At 42.6% G+C, this 19,698-nt stretch overlaps 3 protein-coding genes across 3 annotated transcripts; 2 read left to right on the forward strand and 1 right to left on the reverse strand.

Annotated features, from left to right (window-relative positions):
• Window positions 1-2,020: 2,020 nt before the first annotated feature.
• gpsm3 (G protein signaling modulator 3) lies at window positions 2,021-4,866 on the reverse strand. The gene is made up of 5 exons (XM_079164711.1): window positions 4,684-4,866; window positions 3,739-4,269; window positions 3,298-3,463; window positions 2,805-3,046; window positions 2,021-2,690 (listed from the first exon to the last, which is right to left on the reverse strand). The coding sequence occupies exons 2-5, from the start codon at window positions 4,219-4,221 to the stop codon at window positions 2,550-2,552; spliced, it is 1,032 nt and encodes a 343-aa protein (XP_079020837.1). The 5' UTR covers window positions 4,222-4,269; window positions 4,684-4,866; the 3' UTR covers window positions 2,021-2,549.
• A 571-nt stretch (window positions 4,867-5,437) lies between these two features.
• pbx2 (pre-B-cell leukemia homeobox 2) lies at window positions 5,438-11,715 on the forward strand. The gene is made up of 8 exons (XM_079164710.1): window positions 5,438-5,823; window positions 6,521-6,594; window positions 7,528-7,772; window positions 8,452-8,642; window positions 9,093-9,228; window positions 9,493-9,634; window positions 10,257-10,351; window positions 10,863-11,715. The coding sequence occupies exons 1-8, from the start codon at window positions 5,579-5,581 to the stop codon at window positions 10,941-10,943; spliced, it is 1,209 nt and encodes a 402-aa protein (XP_079020836.1). The 5' UTR covers window positions 5,438-5,578; the 3' UTR covers window positions 10,944-11,715.
• Window positions 11,716-13,554: 1,839 nt separating this feature from the next.
• LOC306699723 (uncharacterized protein) lies at window positions 13,555-14,972 on the forward strand (the record flags this gene model as incomplete). Its single annotated transcript, XM_079164444.1, has 3 exons — window positions 13,555-13,593; window positions 14,015-14,110; window positions 14,406-14,972. The coding sequence occupies 3 exons, from the start codon at window positions 13,555-13,557 to the stop codon at window positions 14,970-14,972; spliced, it is 702 nt and encodes a 233-aa protein (XP_079020570.1).
• Window positions 14,973-19,698: the final 4,726 nt, after the last annotated feature.

Here is a 19,698-nt window from a genome sequence, read left to right on the forward strand (position 1 = left end):
AGGAAATACGGTTAATCTCTTAGACTTTATATAAGAAGGTTAAACTTAAATTCTCCGTAAACTCTTCGGTCACGTCTTATCCTTCTTTAAGAGTCCTTGGTTTCAGTCAACTGACCAATGGTGTCACTCGGTGGGCGGGGCTACACAGAAAAATATGAATACAAATACATGAATGGCCAAGTATGTAAACACATAACAAGGTATCTTTCAATGCACTCAGTGTACTTATACACACATTGAGATAACAGCTAGGAACATAGACAACACAGCTGGACAAATGAAGTTAAAGGTTAAAGAATAGACAGTACTAATATCATGTAGACGGGTTTCTGTAAAATAGGTACATAAATGTAAAGCGGGCACAGCTAAATACAAATTTAAATAAATACAAAAATAGATAAATAAATACAAAAATTGAAGTCCTGACTGAGTGATATTAAAAGATAAATAATAATGTTTTTATTTACCAAGAAGTAGCCTTCTTATAAATGCAACATATATAATATTAAAGTTATGAAATATAAGTTGATATGATATGATCTATGGGGGCAGGATAGCTATACTGAATCAATATCCAATACTTTCAAATATTTAATAAATTTAACCATTTTCACCCCCACCCACCCCAAATGAGACATTTTCAGTGTTTTCTACCTTTGCATCGTCTTGGGTGGAAAAGCCTCTGAAACGATCCAGCGTAGAGAGTCAGTAAACCTCTGCAGTTAAGTTAGAGAGTGAAGGTTTCACAGACCTGAACACTCCTGAAACCACCACATAGAAGGAACTCTCAGTCAGCCATGTTAAATTAAATTAATAATGGCACAACGCATGTTGACTTGGTCTCTTACCACCTTAAAAGTGGAACTAGAAACTGGATAGTTGTTGTTTCTTCCTGTTTTAGTGTGGTTCATTTCTTGTTCGATGCTTTTCTTCTTCTACTCCTCCTCTGTTCCTCTTCTTCGTTTGCAATGTTTATCTACCATTTGATCATTTGGAGCTTAGGCCGAGAAAACAGCTGGTTGCGTGAGAGAACAATGACTCACCAAGAACGGGAAATACATCATAACCTTTAACCTTTCATGTGAAGTTTAACCTTTTAGTTAGTTGATATGTTAATCGATCTCCCTTATCTACTTATGATTAAACAGAAATACATTACCTTTAGAGACAATTTTTGTGTGCTTCTAAATGACATACAATTAGTTTTCTCCTTTTAACGTGGAGCTCAACCTGCAGTGTTGATCAAAACGTTGCTAACACATATCACATAAATGTGCTCCATTTGAGGAAGTGACACAGCTTCCTCTCGTCACCTCTAACTTTACTGATGCAGACCGACTAGGACTTCCTCAAAAACTTTCCTCTGAGCTGAGAGGATGAAACACGCATCGGAGGAGCTGGATTGTTACACGCATGCAGCATTTGAGTACATCAGGCCCTTAATAACAAGCTGAGTAACTGTTCTAATAGCAGCAAATACTGTAAAGTAGCGTTACTGACAGTGAACTTCACAGTTAATACTATATTTACGAGTCCTCTAGTAAATATTAGCAGTCCATAAAAACACATTAAATGTGTAAATCTCCTCTTTGCCTTTGGAATGATGTAACCTTCAATAAAAATGACAAAACTGAGGAACTTTGAGATAACGCCTGTTTTCAGTCCCTTCATTCTGTGGAAAAAGGGAACACCTTTATCTTTGTTGCATGAATGGACCAATACCACCTTGAGTCTATCTTTATGAACGTTTTGATTCATGTTTTAAAGATTAGACACCATCCCCGAGTGTGTGGGAATGTGACTTGCGAGCGAGGGAATGATGATTACTGATGAAAACAGACAAAAGAAGAGGTTTTACACATCCTCGTTAGTGTCTCTGCTAAAATGTTTTGCGATTACAGGCTCGTGTGTTTGATAGGTAAAAACAATCACAACGAGGGGATCATTAGAGCGTGTTGAATCCGTTTCTCTCCTGACAACATCGGAGACAAATTGAATAAATGGATAGAATGCAAATGGCTCAGATAAACATTTTGTTTATTTTCTGGAGGAGAATCATCCATTTACAGTCAAACACTGTGTGGCCTTGGAGCTATTATCTGCTCAACGCCATCCCCGGTGTGTTTAATGTCTGTTGTACAAACAAGGAGAAACAATAGAGATCAGTAGACTGCCTCCTCCACATTAACAACGGGAACACGCACAAAATCATTCAAGCACTCGTCACATACACTCAATAAAATACAATGTTTTGCGACATAAGAAAGCATATCTGCTGATCCTATTTACTAGGAAAGAAAAGACTAACTGGCCGTAAACTTAACAATCTCATCGTTAACGTCTCTTAAGTTGCATTAAAAGCTCTGTTGCGCAAACATTACCGTTTATTGCACTGACCAACGCTATCAAGAGGGATAAACATTCCCTGATTCAAAGCATCATCAGGGTCAACAACGACAAAAGACTTGTTTTAACAGAAAATAGACTAAAAAGGCAACAATACTGCTCCCGCTGTAGCCCCCACGTGGTTTTTTTGTTTGTTTTCCATCTCAGGTTTGCAGCATGCCCGGTAGTTCAGTCCTCTGCTCGTCCATGCGACCCCCCTGGACCCTCAGGAGCAGGGAGAAGAAGTCCTCATCATCCATGGGACCAGGAGCCCTGCTGCGCTGATCCTCCAGCCGGCCCTGGGCCTGCAGGTGGAAGGTAAGCGAGGAAATTAATGCCTGACATGATGCATTTCATGCAAACAACAAGCCCTAGTGTCATGGTAAAACCTTTAATCAAGACTAGTTGTGATTGCTTACTTGTGTCGCGAGAATCATATTGTACAGATCTTCTTTGGGCACGGGGACGGGTACTGGTGCAGGCGCGGGCCTTTTCGCGAAAGAGAGCTGCTTTATGCTGCCTCTGAAACCTCTGGATTTCGGTTTCGGTGGACGAGACTTTTCGAGCTGCGCCCTCTGGTCGTCCAGGCGGCGAGCCTGAGCGGTGGCCACCAGCTCGAAAAACTCCTCTTTCTGCAGCGAAGTCATGGAGGAAAACACGACTGCGGAGAATTGAGACAAAAGAGCTTTGAGGGTCAGATGGAAGGTGACCTTAAGTGGTGTCTGTGGTCACGGAGAGAAGTGGAAACATGCCATTTCAAAACACTCTTGAGTCAGCGAGTGCGGGGGCTTTCAAGCAGTCTCAGCTTGATCAACATGAGTCAGCATCATTACATGGAAACAAATGCAACAGCTGCAGCAGTTTCATCACTTTCACACTGAAAACAACACTGCTTCTCAAATAGTCCCCCACCTCTGTTGGCCGGCTTGGAGGTGTTGGGCTCAGAGTGGCACCTCCGCCTCCTCATCCCACCCTCCAGCCGGAAGGAGCAGCGCTGGTCATTGAGCCGTCTCCCCTCCGTAAGGGAGCAGAGCAGCTCGTACAGGGCGTCCGGGAAGTCAGGAGTTAACCGGTGAGCCTGAGAAAAACGCGGGTAGGTGGTAGAAAAAAACAGAAGAACAACAAAAAGAAAAAGAGTGAGTGAGTGAGGGAGGAAAGGTTTTGTCAGTGAGTGGTGCGGAATGTTTGTTGGCACAGCAGAAGAATTCACCCGACTCCTACGTACTCCCACATGCTCTGAAACTTACCTGATGTTTTTCCACCACGAGATAGTTTCTCTCGTAGATTACATGTACAAGTAGTAATCTCAGGGCATATGACAAAGATAAAGCTCAATAACAACAGTCCACAAACCTTTTTGGGATCCTCTTCTTGGTTTTCTGTCCCTTCAGGTTGTTGCTCAGAGGAATTTAACCTCTTAATGTCCACTTGAGGGTCTTTCTGTGTCGCCTTTTCATCCTCCGTGCCACCGGCTTGCTCAGGTTTCCTATTAATCCTCATCATCTCATGTGTCTGCCCTCCGCTCTCAGCATCACCTCTGTTCTGTCCGTCCTTCTCTTCAGTCACAACAACCTCCCCCGTCTGGTCGTGCTCTGCGTTGGTTCGTTGCTTCTCCGCTCCTTCCTGCACTTCACAACACATTTCTTTTTTCGCCACATCGTCTCCGCTCTGGTCCTCTCCTGTGCGTTCCGCTTCCTTTTTCAGAGCCGTCTCTGCGCCGCCGCCGCTCTGCACGGCGACAAGTGAACTGCTCGCTGGCCCCCGTTCGGTGACGCTCTCTGCCATGTCTCCCTCCTCGGTGATGTTGAGACGCTCCAGCAGCCCCTCTTCAGCCATTTCAACTTTGATCTCTGTGCGGGTCCAGTAATCCCCCCTTGTCAGCCTCTGACAAGAAGCCACACAGAAACAGGGTTTAGGTCAAAGACTTGGCAGCACCCCATTGTTAATACTCAAAACATTACATTTCTCAACCCTGAAGTTACTCGAATAGACATGAAAACTGCTCGAGAGCTGCTGTGGGGTTTTTTTTTTCTCTCTTGCAAAGAAATGTACGAGAAACCAGTTTGGCAGGTTCTAACATGTTTAAGCCAGGAAATCCAAAAGTAAATCATATATTCCTCTTTGACTTACTGCGTGACAACAAAGGTGTGTGACAGCATGGTCGGAGATGACAACCTCTTGGCGGTGATTGATTTCTGTTGTATATTCTGCCTAAAGTTTCACCGTAATACGTGTTGTTTTCGCCACAAAGGTTGCCTTGTATACAATACAGAAGAAAACAAGTAAATTCATTCTTACCTGTATTTCTTAAACTTTGTCTCTTCAAAGCATCATCCCTCGAAGTCACCACAGACGGAGCACAGCATGTTGGGCTTGTCTTGATAATATATTTATAAAGAAGAACAAGAAAAAAAGCAGCAATGAAGAGTTTCACGAGCCGACGTGACAAGCTCTCGCCCTTTCTGCCTGCCTTGCTACCTTCTTGCACTCCTCTCTTCCTGTTCCTCTTACCACAGCCCACCCTTATTTATTCGACCCGCATCTGACAAAGCCATGCTATTGTGACACAAGACTGTTCAAAAAGCAGAAGGAACCCTCATGGTGCACTTTGGTTAGTCTGCGCATGGTCCAAATAAAAGGTTTTCGTCTTTTGAGATAAACTTTATATTGTTTTAAAGTAGCTGCTGCTTTAACTGCTGCTCATTTGTTCACGACAGACCCGATTGCAACATGTTGAAACAGGCGCACAGTACTCTTCTGACACTGATGTGGTTTTGGCACACTTCCTGTTGACTTGCAGCTAAAACGAGAAGTTAAGAGTCAGACAAGTGAGAGAAGCTGTCACGTTATACCAGAGACATTAAAAAACAAATTATGATGTCGCTGTTAATGCGTGTAACTAGGATAAAAAACACATACTCACCATTTGAATTAGTTTTATCTTATTCATATTGTTGCATGACACACACTCACAGTTCTACTTTATGAAAATGCAGATGTTCTGTTGTGGTTACATTTAACCCAGCAGTGCTACTTCACTGTCGGCCGCACGCTGTGCAGCGTGTTGTTGACATGGCCTGTACCTTTTCCTGTCGATCGCTAGGGGATCCCTGCTCTGTGCTCCGATGCCCGTGTGTTGACTGTCTGTGAGCACAGTTTGGGCAGCAGTCGTCGCCACTGTGCGTCGCTGAAGATGTTGCAGCAGCAGCAGCCTCTGACGGGCAACGGGCCCTCCAACGGCCGGGGACTCGGCGTGAGCGGCCACCCCGGGATGCATGCGCTTAACTCGGTTCATCAACCTTCCCAGCATCGGTCCGACGGGGGGGACTCGGGCCTCGAGGGCACAGAAAATGGACATGAAAACCGCAGAGATATTGGTGACATACTGCAGCAGATAATGACCATCACCGACCAAAGTTTGGACGAGGCACAAGCAAAGTTAGTATTAGCTTTGATTTTTTTTTTATTTGCCTATCGACGCTGCAACGTTGTGTGTTTCCGCTTTGTCGACTAAGACTCGCATTGACAAAAAGTTTCGTGAACCTCAATCTTTTGTTTAGATTATTTAGCTAGTTGCTAACCAATTAGCAACGGGTTGCTAACGAAAACGAAGTGTTTTTTTGCTATAACCTGTTCGGACTCATATGTTGTTATGTTAGCCTATGCTAATTGCTTCTCTGTTGTCATTTACTAACGCATAACGTTATGTATTTCGGCAGCGGTGGTCTCAAACCTACGCTATCGTTAGCCACAGTTAGCTTGCGTCAACCATGGCTAACTAGCTAAGGCTACAATGAGCAGCTAGCAGGCATTGAGCGCTAATGCAAACGTTAAATATGTAGCTTCCTGCACATGTTAACACACAATTATTTGGGAACCAAATTAAAATGCAACTGAATTTACTGACTGTCATTTACAGACATATTACCAGGGAACGGTTACCCTCTTAGCACCTAGCTTGTCAGAAGCTAACTGAGTTAGCCATGGGCAAGGTAAACGTAGCTGTTGTTTGGCCACTCACTTAATTTCTGTTTTTGTTTTGGTCAATTTGAATATCGACACTCTACCGCATGCTCACAGTTAGCCTGTTGTGCTAACGTTAACTACAAGTCACGCTCTTTTTCTTTCTGCACAGGAAACATGCCCTCAACTGTCACCGAATGAAACCTGCGTTATTCAGCGTCCTGTGCGAGATCAAGGAAAAAACCGGTAACGTTGTTTTAAGATCATTTTTTGATGTTGTCGGTGTCAACCATCATGCATTCAAAATGTGAACCCGCCATTGCTGCGTGTTTGAAGTGCAGTGGGGTTTTGTTGCAGCGTTATTAGAATGTGTTGACAGTGTGTCATCAGAAACCAATACAATCATACACGAAGTATACACGCTGCATACCAGGAATATGACTCCGGTTGTCAGTAACTCAATATGTTGCTATGTCAGAACCAAACGTACAGGGAGATGGACGTCTTTATGTTAAACACTATATGGTGTAAAAATAGAGACAAACGACAGCAGCTGGTCAAAGAGACAATACAATGCCTGCAGGACAATACAATACATATTACAGGTTGCTTGATAAAACAGTACTGGCAACGGTTTATGTTACAGAAAAATAGAGGGTGGTGAGTAATGCTGCTAGATATGTTTATTTATGATTTAAAATATTATTTAACTTCATGCTTTGTTATAAAAGCAAACAGATTTTGAAAAGAAATACTTTTCGCTGTAGAGGTTGCTTTCAGTCAGGCGAAATTGCATTGCACTCAGCCCCCAACAGGATGATCCGATGTGGGTAATAGATAACTATTGAGCAGATTGATTACTGTAAACAGGATGTGAGAGTGATGCACATAATGAGGTGATGGCACATTATTACTAAGTAATGACTACCACACTTCCAAACACAGTGCATTGGTGTTTCTATTGGCTGACCCTGTGTACTTATGAGTCAACTCTGACCTACGAATTGCACCAAAACAAGGAATGCGTGCATGAATTCAGCAGTTGCATATAGGCTTCAGTTGATGTGAATGCGAGATGTATAATATGACTGTACTTTAAAGCAACATTAACACACATTCATACAGTCTGCTGTAGGTTCTTCACCCACAAAAGCCAATTGACATTTGTCTCATCGACAGGCCTCTCAATGAGGAACGCCCAGGAGGACGAGTCCCAGGATCCTCAGCTGGTGCGATTGGATAACATGCTGTTAGCGGAGGGCGTGGCGGGGCCCGAGAAGGGCGGTGGGGCTGCCGCTGCGGTGTCTGCCGCCACCAGCTCGGGAGGGTTGTCACCCGACAGCTCGCTCGAACACTCCGACTACAAAAGCAAGTTGAGCCAGATTCGCGGTATCTACCACACTGAGCTGGAGAAGTATGAGCAGGTACCGTGTCGCAACAGGAGACGAGCGCTGACACTGTCCGTACATGCTTGCTTGTACTAAAGCTGCTCGCCAGAAGCATAATCCAATGGCATGTTGGGTCTAGGGTGCAGTCACATAACCTTTCTTCGCCGGGGAATACACTACTGTCTTTATCTTGCTAATCAAAACACACCAGGTATAGGCTCCATACCTCTGTATGACAAGAGGCTTTTTAAGAACATCAGGGTAACACACACTTTCCAACCTACACCAAAGCCCGATTGTGTGATATTATTCAAAACCCTGTTCGCCATATTGTTTACTTACCTTTTAATTCTTTAAATTGTTTAAGTGGCACATGTGCTGCACATGTAAGACATAAAGCAACCCTTTTACAGGAAGGTTGTATAGAGTTCAGCTGCTTCATGGATATACCACGCCTTTAATCATTATGCTTATGCATGCTACATACTTACTGACAAGAATAACAATACTAAGCTGCCAGTTTTCTGAATGTTTTCTTGTGACATTTCATTTTCTTCTCTACTAAAACAAAAAAAGTGAAAAGATTCAGAACAGGCGTTTCTAAATAACATCAAACTAACATGAAATAATACACACAGCTTCATTGCTTTGCGCATTTCTGTCCTTCACCATTTGTCATTTCATGCCCCCCCTCCCACCCCCCTCCCCTACCTAGGCATGCACGGAGTTCACCACCCACGTGATGAACCTGCTGAGGGAGCAGTCGCGCACGCGGCCCGTGACTCCGCGGGAGATTGAGCGCATGGTGGGCATCATCCACCGCAAGTTCAGCACGATCCAGACCCAGCTGAAGCAGAGCACTTGTGAGGCGGTCATGATCCTCAGGTCCCGCTTCCTCGATGCCAGGTAGTGTGCGCGCGGGTGTTGTTGTTGTTGTTTTTTTGAGAGGAATACTGAACTGGAAATCTTTTGAGTAGGCTTGCAGTGTGGGATTGAACAGATTGTACCTTTCCCCTTTTTGGAGGACAGTTGCTGTAGTCAGCTTGGATTCTCAACGATTATTATGGTTTTAAATAGTAAATGAGTGCAGAAAAATCTAACTTGACAAACATTTTTATTGAAATACTAATGCCCCTTTTTCAAAATGAATATCAAGTCAATTTGTACCATTTTATTGACATTTAAAGGTGGAATATATTAACTTTTGATGAGCATATTTAACCAACAGTAGCCATTTAAACCTGTATGTGCGAATGCACAGAAAAGGCAATGGGACCGTTGACCACATCTTAAAGTTAACTACTTTTATCACAGTTGCTTTTTTCCGAAACTTATCACCTGTTTGTGTCTCATCAGGCGCAAAAGGCGCAACTTCAGCAAGCAGGCCACAGAGGGCCTGAATGAGTATTTCTACTCCCACCTGTCCAACCCTTACCCCAGTGAAGAAGCCAAAGAGGATCTCGCCAAACTGTGTGGAATCACCGTCTCTCAGGTAAACCTCTCGCTGTACCTTTTAGAAACCAGCAGCTTTGGGAGGATTGAGTTTTTTTGTTTTGTTCTGACAACCTCTAAGAAGAACATTCAATGTTCCTAAAGCTGTGTTAAATTGAGGTGAACAAATAAAGCAGCAGTTTTTCTGCTCTCAAGCTTAAAGACACTGCTTTTTGCTGTATATGTGTTGGATTTAATTTTCAGGGTTGATCAATCATTCTCTTAACGTGTTCACTGAGCCTGTTGTTGTCTTTTTCGCTGCCAGGTGTGCAACTGGTTTGGCAACAAAAGAATCCGCTACAAGAAAAACATTGGCAAGTTCCAAGAGGAGGCCAACCTTTATGCCATGAAGACGGCCTTGGTGGTCAGACCGGGCGACGATTCCCCGCACACCCCCAACTCCACAGGTACCGAAAGACGAGCACAGCTACAGTGTGCAACCTGCTCGCCTCGAGGCAGTTCCGCCCGTCTTCTGACTCATTTTAGTCCACGTCCCGGGAACTTGTCAATCATATGGCTGAGCTGAACACAATGCATAGCCCGAGGCTGCGGAAAAAGGGACAATGCCTGGCGCTGTCGGGCATTGAGGAAGCAACAAAGACAACTTGTAATGCCAGTTTTTGGTGTTTGTTTTTGAACTACTGCACAATTAAGTGTGCACTGGTTTTTCGTCTTTTTTTTATTTTTACAAGCTACAAACCTCACTTTTCCTGCTATAGCTCAGTTTGCTACTGACTTTGATTAGCTGGCGAGCTCGTGTATGACTCGTAATGTGACAGCTGAGACAGTAAGATGCTGGACACCGGTCACAAACTGAGGCTTGATATAATGCAGAGCATTTTAATTCTATATTTTTTTGCACGATGTCGGTCTTTGTTCCCTATGGAAAAACATACCGACTCTTCACATTTGAAGGCAAAATAGTACACAATATAAAACGCCATTATACCTTTAATAGCATGTTCATAGTGCTGCTACCAAATACCTGAAACTGACTGAGGTTGCTCTCTTGTTTTTGTCTTTCTTAAGGATCTGGGTCCTTCTCTCTGTCCGGGTCAGCTGACCTGTTCCTCGGAGTTCCGCCTGTGAACGGCGAGCAGTCTGCTTACCAAGTTGGAGTGCAGGTACTTTAAACCACTCGTGAAGTAGTTACACACATATTTACATGATAAGGATGGCTGGTGACTCAAATTCAGTGCCACGTCGCTATTTGCCGAGCTGCTGCCGCTGTCCTGCTGTCCTATTTGTCGTGGTTTCCTCTCTTAACGCGTTGCCCACTTCATTTTTGCATTTTTCAAAATGCTGAAGCTTGTGAACTTCGGCTCAGACCTGGGGGTGAAAGTACACTCCCAATTCCTGACCCAGCTCTCAGGTCCTGTCATGTCAACAATTCCAATAAGCACTTGATATGTAACATACCTTTGACAAAGCAACACCTATCGTGAGGTTTAAAGTGATGGATTGCCTTATCTCAGATGAGTTTTTAGACTTTTGGAATTTATTTTCACACATGAACTGTGATGGTAAACGTGAGGTCAATCCAAAACATCTTGAGATTGCGTAGAATAGTTAGCAGTGATGTGACGCACGTGCAGTCGACACAAGTCACAACTTGTTTATCTTTCGATTTCTCAGTCTAACGGGAACTGGCAGGGTCGCAACTCGCCTCCGCCCGGCGCCTCGCCCCACAGCGACCACTCGGAAAACTCTGACTGAAGGCCCCGCCCACTGGCACAGAACGACAGCGACGGAAAGATTGACGACGGAAAAGACAAGAAGAATGATATCACACTTCCCACTTGGCTGCAGTTGTTTTTGTACGTTGTTTGTTTGTTTGACTATTTTAAATGTAAGTTGTGTTTTTCGTCTTTTCTCACCGCTCAGCGTGGGTCATTGGTATGTTTAGCTGAATGCACGGATGCTAGAGTGAATGTGTGTGGTGTGTGTGGTGTGTGTGATGTGTGTGTGGTGTGTGTGATGTGTGTGTGATGTGTGTGATGTGTGTGTGTTGTGTGCATGCATGCAGGTGTGGTTTTATTATCATGGTTGGAGGGTTTGTTTTCCACTAATTTTGACATGTTACTGATGTATGTGTGTTTGTGGTTGGGAAAGGGAGGACGGGCACAGCATTATTATTGTTTTTAGCACACTATATCATTATTAATATTAATATTATTGCTGTTTTATTATTAATGCTACAACTATTTTCATTTTAACAGCTCAGAAAGAGAGAATGCATTTAGTGAATGAGAGGGAAATAGAGAAAAATCCAAAGATTTTGTGCGTTTGTTTCTCTGTTTTGTTAGTTTTTTTGTTTTGTTTTTCTACCGGGCTGATGTGTCCCTGTAAAATGGATGAGGTGTGTGTGTGTGAGTCCATATCAGTGGTTTGAATGAGTATATCAACAGTGCTGTCTTTTTTCTGTACAGTGAAACACCTGTATTCTCTCTACCTCTTTTACAATAAAGACTCTCTGTATTCACAACTAGATGGTGATCGCTCCAGGTTTGTGTAACGGGTCAAAAGGCTTGAAGTGTATAAACGAGCAGTATTGAAGTGTTGGTTCACTATAATTACACAACTTTACTTCCCAACTGTGCTAGCCATGCAAATAGTTTTGGAGTGTTTGCCTGTTTTCTTTCCCCCCCTCAATACAATGGAGGTGACTGGAATTTGATTTCTGATGCTGGATAAGCCACAGATCTCGTTGTGAACTGTTTTCTCTGTAAGTACCTTTTTATATTGAAGAGGTAAACAATGAAAACTGGACAGCATGTGATTGTATTTGTATTGGTGCAAGGTTGAACTATAAAGTGGGGAAACTGCCCAAAAGACTTTACGGTTTTAGTTATATTATTGACTTTAAATGTGTTGGAGAATCTGCACCACTAAAGCACAAAATGTCATCCAGACTTTATGATTATCTGATCTTCTCACCCTGTTGGATGGAGCGGTTCTGCGTCAAAATGTAGTTTCACCTTTCATTAACATGTAGTTAATATGGTGCGGACATGGTGAATATTCCTTCATTCACTTTTTATTTAATTAGTTTATTTAACAAGACAGTGATACATTAAGAACTGTGTATGAGCCACAGATAGCCAAAAAGGAGAATTTGTAGCCTATAGTACACATGGCAGTAACTTACAATTCAAACTGATTGTGTTTCCTTATGCGGTGGAACTGGAAACTATATAATAACACCACTTTGTTTTCTAATTTAAAATAAATCGGGTACTCCTCTCTCTATCCGTTGAGAGTAGATGTGTGTTATCGTGTGGAGTAGCTGCAGGATTCATGTGCTCCAGCTCTAATGCAATCGAGGCTGTTAATTAATCGACATCCTCAAAGGACCCCTGAGGGCCCCCGAGGGCTTAGACCACTTGTTCAAAAAGCTGCCACGTGTGCGTCGCCACCGTCTCTCGGCTTTCCCACGGTCTCATGGCAACATCAAAGTGTTTCCACGAGCAAATGCCGAACAACTGCTGCGCTGCTAAATGGGGCGCCAGCACGAGACAGATGCCCAAAAGGCACGCGTGGTCTATTGTGACACCGAGGTGTCGATGCAAAGAGGTTATTAACCTGTTGCACCTTCACCCCGCGAACCGACTAACAAATGCAAAGGCGTGAAGTGTGAACGGCAAGGTGTCAGCACATGCCGCAAGTGAGCGCGGAGTTCCGAGAGGAAGACGGAAAATAACCTCAACAAAGGGATGTTGGTGAGCAGAATAATAAATGATTTTTGACAGAATACGAGTCTATAATTGCTCAAGTTGGCACCAGATATGACAGAAGATGACGCCGGTTGTGGTGCATTAATAAACCAGCTAAAGAGATGGATTTAAGTGCCAACTTATTCACCTCATATGGTACACAAATGCTTTTTACGCGCTCTCAGGGGCGCAGCTGAACGGACATTACTGCATCCAAGTAACTCAAGTAATCGACCCCAATAACTGATATCAACACTTTTTCGTTTGTTCGCTATTTTCCACCTTTGTGGATTGTTTTCTAATGCAAAAAGCAATATGCTCAAAGTAACAGTACGGCGAGGTTAGTGTTGGTTATTCCATGTATGCATTACAAAGAAAACTAATTGTGACTTGTTTTTTCAATATTTTAACGTAAACTCTTAAAAATTTATATGTTCGTTTAATTGTACGCATGGCTTTTTACGCACGACGTTGTGCGTAATATGCAAAGTTTCAAGCAAACGTTGATTTTTTTTTTTTTTAAATGAAGGTGAAATAGATGCCTATTTCAGGGATTTGTAAGATAAGTCAATTGAATTGAATTCAAAGAACTGGGAATAAAATAAAACGGTGAGATGGAGGAGCTGAGGGGAGAGGGTGGTCGGTTGCTGTGGGTGGGTGCGATTGTAAAATGTGGTGGTAGGAGGAGGAGGAGGAGGAGGAGGAGGAGTCTGATGGACCGACTTGGAGGAGGTAAAAGAAGCAGCCTGGGACACCAGCCACATTGCCTTATCAGTTGCTCACTGTGAAGGAACCGGATAAAGAAACAATGAAACTGTTACAGCAACCAGAGGATGCAACAAACGAAAGAAAGGTAAAAAATAAATCTCAATGCATGTTCTAACTTGTGTTTGTATAGAGTATAGATAACAACTGCTATTTTGGTGGCTACACTCGGATATTAAGATGACTGAAAGTGTCCCAGACACAAACCTTGAAGCTTGGAAGAAATCTTTTCAATCAAAGTCAATTTGATTTCATTTTCCACTGTACTTTTGCATCATACCCACAACATTGTATTCCCTTTCTTTCTAGTTCATGAAATCTCAGGTGGAGAAACGTCGAAGGGAGAGGATGAACCACAGTCTGGAGTGTCTGAGGACAATGTTGCTTCAAGAGCCACAACAACTGGTAAAAAAAATAACTTTGAGGGCACTCGTATATAGTGAAAGGAAATAACATTTATTTCTCTTTTAGTTTTACAAACATGTCTTTAAACTATTTGTATGGCTCTGAAACATGCTATAAAACATACTGCACCCTTCTCAATCCCTAAATATGATATAATGTTATCCAGAGACATTTAAACATTTGCATACGTTAAGATAAAGAATGTTTAGATTATTATACTATTATACCATTATGTACCATTCAGGTGTCTTACTGCCAGCAGACTCCATTAACTCATACTGATGTTTTCATGCAGGGTGGGACTCAGCACAGAGCGGAGAAAGCTGAGATACTCGAACACACGGTCCTCTTCCTGCAAAGAACTGCCAAAAGAGACGAGACAAGAGCTTCTGCTGCTTCTTCTTCTTCTTCTTCTTCTGATGGTGGCGGTGATGGGGGTGCAGGTCAGAAACACTCTATCCAAGACGGCTTCTCCACCTGCCTGCAGACAGCAGCTCAGTTCCTGGGACCTGAGGGGAAAGGCCTGTGGCTCGGAGCAGCACTAGATGCGTCTCTTGCCGCTTGCTTATCCCACTCCGACCCTGCAGGTGTTCAAAGAAGAACTGAAGGAGCCCGGTCGCCCTCCAGCTCTCTGCCACGCACGAAGTCCATTCTTCGGGTGCTGAAGCAAAAATCCAAGCACAGACCGCGTGCACCAGACTTCAGCGTCGCACATCCGTACCGGCTTCCAGTCCAGCAGGGGTTTCCCACGATTCCCCAACAGGCTCAGAGACAAAATCTGCTTGAGATGAGACGAGCGAGCAAACAGAGCCCGGCCCAGAGCAGCCCGGTCGGCCAGACTTTGTGGAGGCCCTGGCCCTGATCAGCAGGCCGTGACCTCTGAAACTGAACATTTGATGACTCTAACAACTGTTTAACATTCACTGGGGCCAACTGTACTCTTCCTGAATGAATATGTGCATTGCATCCTTGACAAACAATGGCCTCTGGACTTCTGATAACTCATAACGGTGTTGGTGTTCAACCACAACCTCAAAGCCTGTAAATAATGTATTTTGTAATTTTATTTGTATGTGCGATGGGCTGGACTCACTGCTATTGTTTAATGCCTTTGAACGAGCGCAGACAGTGGGGCAGCCATCGATTCTGCTAACGGCACAGGGTCTCTCCCTAAGCCGTGAGCTGGATCACGGCGTCCTGCTGCTGTGCTTAAGAGCAAGCGAAGTGGTGAGTATCCTGCATCTGAAGCGCCTCTGTCCTCCTTCATGTACTACTCTATACATCTGCTGTCACGATTCGAAGATACTGAAGTGGATAATGATTGAGTGTCCATCCATCACATTTCCAGGTGTGGGACCTCAGGGTTGGAGGCTGGGAGAGCCCCACACTGCCCCTCACATTCACCTTTGTGCCACGATGTCTGCTGGCATCAATGACACCTCTGTGAACAATATAACATGTATTCCCTTTAAATATATATCTTGTCTATTTTGCACACTAATTTATTCTGGATGTCTCCCTATGGTGAGAAGTATTTTTTTTTTTTTTTATTATTATTATTAAATAAAGACCTTTCTTAAAATGAAAAAAAGCATTGTGTTCAATTATTTATTAATTTTCATTGCAAGCTGCAGGCCTTTTTTTATTTGCGCTGACGTTGACAGCTCTTTTTAGCTGCAGTGGGAGGTGTGAAGCGCGGCCTCCTGCTGAGCTACGTCCTCCAGGTGTGAAGTCTGGCCGTGAGGCCAAAGAGTTCAGTAGCAGCTTTCACTTCAAAGACATCAAAGATAGCCCTGCTCACACACTAGTCACTCACTTTGAATGCCTTTTAGGACTAAACCAATACATTTTTTAAAAAAAGATAATAAAAGATAGTATAGCCTGGAGCAGTCTGTGCAAAGTTTACCACACTTTTCAAAAAATAAGCAAATTACATCATATAACAATTCAGATGTAGCTTCAGTTTACAGCCCTGACACAGTGTGCCATACACAGGTTCTGTTCTTTAAGAAGTTTGACCAAACTTGTTCTGTTTCCGAAAAAATACCTTGTTATATGATTTCTTATATGTAATTTCATAGAAAAAATGATGATACATTGGCTATAACTGCAGAGGGCCTGTTAAACCTCTTCAGAATGCTACAGCACAACATGTCCCTGCTTTATCTTCATCACTTTATCCAAAGCCCTTTTCTTTTCCATCTGAAAAACTCTCCCAGCCCATGTCCACGTGCGTTTTCATATTCATTTGTATTCATTCTGTCTCCTGCGTCGACCCCCAGCTGCTCACAGGCCATTTGTTTTCTACGCGTGTCCGGTGTAAGTTCACAGGAAACCAAACGTGTCTTCACACCTCGTGACCTGCAGCCCTTTATAGTTCAGTCACACTAACGGGACTTTTGTTAAAGCTGCATGATTGTTGATCAGAATTGTTTGACACTGATATAACACGTTTTGTTAAAAAAAAAAAGAAATCGGTCCAGTTAGTTATCAAGAATTATGTGCCACGAGTTTGGTGAGGATTCCTGTCGTAGCACAGAAATCATATTCAATTATATGTTGGCCTGTCATTAGAGCCTGCAAACTAAAACGTACTTAAATGTAAACAAATCCAAACTAGATGAAGTTCTAGAATCAGAATTAGAATCAGAACCATTTATTGCCAGTGTACTGTATGTTTCAGATACAAGGAATTTGTCCTGGCGGAAGGTGCATAACATTAGACAATAACATTAAACAATAGCGTTAAACAATCAACAACAATCAACAGTGCAATAAATAGAAACATATTACAATTTACAATAGAATTTAAAAGAATATAAAATAAAGTGCACAACAAACAGATAACAGGACTGTAAACAAGTGTAGTGTAAGTGTAATGTAAAAGCCTGCCCTTGTCCTTGGCTGCAGCGTACCAGACTGTGATGGAGGAGCAGAGGATGGACTCAATGATGGCTGTGTACAAGTGCACCATCATTGTCTTTGGCAGGTTGAATTTCTTCAGCTGCCTCAGGAAGTACATCCTCTGCTGAGCCTTCTTAGTGATGGAGCTGATGTTCAGCTCCCACTTGAGGTCCTGGGATATTATGGAGCCCAGGAAGTGGAAGGACTCGTCACACAGGGTGATAGGGGCAGGTGGGGCTGCGTTCTTCCTGAAATCCACAACCATCTTCACTGTCTTTAAAGCATTCAGTAAAATATTGCCTTAAAAATGTGACTTTTATTTATTGATATTTACTGTATTGGCAGACAACCGTAATTCATGCAATTGCATCTTCATTTGCACTACTTGCACTAATATCCCGAATCCATTGTCCATTGTCATTGTTGTTGTACTTTATGCTCATATATATTCTTAGATATATATTTATATTGTACATAGTACTTAAATGTTACATGTTTATGCTTAGTTTCTCTGTTCTACATTGTTGTCTTTAATGTCCTTGTTTTTTTGTATAGTTCTCTTGTTTATTGTATATATTTCATGTGTGTACGATGAGGGTAATGTGTAACCGGAATCAAATTCCATGTATGCGCACGCATTCAAGCCTAATAAAGCTGATTCTGATTCTGATTCTGATTCTGATTGATTCCTATAGTCTGACGTTACGACACTGCTGATGTGAGACAACATGGGAGACGCTTTTCTGTCTCTTTCTCGTGGGAACAAGAGAGTGACGCGCGCCCATTTGCACTTTTATTGTCTGTTAGTATGAGTACGTCAATAAAAGAAGTGTGTGGAGGACTGCGAGCTTTCAGGTTCCCACGCACTCACTTTGCACACACTGGTCCCTCAGACGCAAATCACGCACCGAGGTTGTCCCCGTTGTTTGACCTCTTTTACATATTCGTAGTTGTGATTAAAGCTCTGCAGTTTCAGTGCGCTGACTCGATGTTAAGTCTCTATCAGCCTCAGAGTGTTGATGTGTCTCGTGAACATACAGCGGTTTTTATTCATCTACTAAGTTCATAAAAAGACATTTCTACATTTTCTGTGACATTTCTATCACGTCTTCCCCAACGAAGGCGTAGGCACGTGCCAACATATGGCTGATAAATTAGAAATGTACAACCTTAAAGACATTAAACTCAGCTGAAATATTATTTTTCTATATGTCTCCACGGGACTGACAAGTAAGAGTTGTTCTAATGTACAAACGTGTTTTAAAAATAACTTGCAGTTGTGCATGTAAATTATTCAGTCTGTTGTTAGGTGCTTTTCAGCTGGCGCGTGTTTGAATTAGGTGTGATGTGGTCGCGTGCTGCCGGAGCTGCCGGAGCTGCTGCACGTGTGAGCCTCAAAAGGCTTTAGTGAATCCGCGTTTATTGGGTCAAATAACAAAGAGACACGGTTTGTTCCTGCATCTAAAAGTTATTCAAGACAGTATAGTTCCATTAACTGATGAGTGATAAATAAACTTTAAAATCAACAGCAAAATGTAACCATAAGCTAAACGAGCCCTATGTCTATGGTATGTATTATTCTAAGTCTATATTTTATATTCTAGTTGTGTTTGGTATTTACTCAAGAAATGTAAGAGTCAAATTATGAAGCACCTAAATCACTTGTATCCATTGTATGTTACTTAAGGCGTGTACTTCACTACATTTCAGAGGGAAATATTGTACTTTTTATAAGGTTATAAAACACAACACATTTTTAGATTAAACCGGTGGTTCCCATCCATTTGGCTTGTGTTCCTTATTAAAAAAAAGCTTGGGGCCGTTTATCACAAAAGAATGATTTCCTCTCTTAACTTATCAGATGGCTAAATTTGAATAACTGTTTCAGGCCCCAAAAAATTAATATGATAATTTATTATTATTGTTTTTTGCTTTACAATCTCATCTCCTGACCCCTCGTGTTTATCTGGTGACCCCAAGAAGTTCCTGACCCCGGGTGGAAACCACTGGACTAAACCTTAAACTAGCTCCACCTCGAGCAGCTACAACAGTAAAATGCTGCTTTCACGTTGCTCCACCAATTTAAATATCTAATACCATAAACATCATTCACGGGACACTGTACTACCGAACCTGCTTTTACTTTGATGATTCAAGTACTTTCTGCTGACTTTTACTCGATGTATTTGAGTACTTCTTCTGTCACTGCAAAACAAACTGCTTACATAAGCAATGTGCATGGAGATAAAGTGTTATGATGCTGTGAGGAGAATGAGGCACATGGACACATGTTCTCCAAGCCAAAAGGCAATAAATATAAACAAACGGCCTTAAGTCGAAACGGCAAATGCAGACAAGTGTTGAATAAGTGTGACAGTGGGAGAGCGACCCCCAGCTCTTTCTCATCATGGGATCGTGGAGCAACAGGCTTCAGTCTCACTTTATTACCTGTTAAAACTGATACTTCGTTGACAAAGTGTGCTTGGAGGAGAGGTGGCTCTAAGGTTCCCACACACGTACGTGGGACACTCAGAACCATCGTAACAGTGAACGACCAGCCGTTGGTGGTGTTAGACGAGTTGGGATTGAGAATTTGTGAACATTTTTCTCCCATTTTTGTTTTAGTACTGTAACTAATCACGTCAATTGGAAGAGTCGCGCGTAAAAGGATAGACATTACGCGC

Source organism: Pholis gunnellus (genome assembly GCF_910591455.1).
Source record: "Pholis gunnellus genome assembly, chromosome: 8".
NCBI classification, from domain to species: Eukaryota; Metazoa; Chordata; class Actinopteri; order Perciformes; family Pholidae; genus Pholis; species Pholis gunnellus.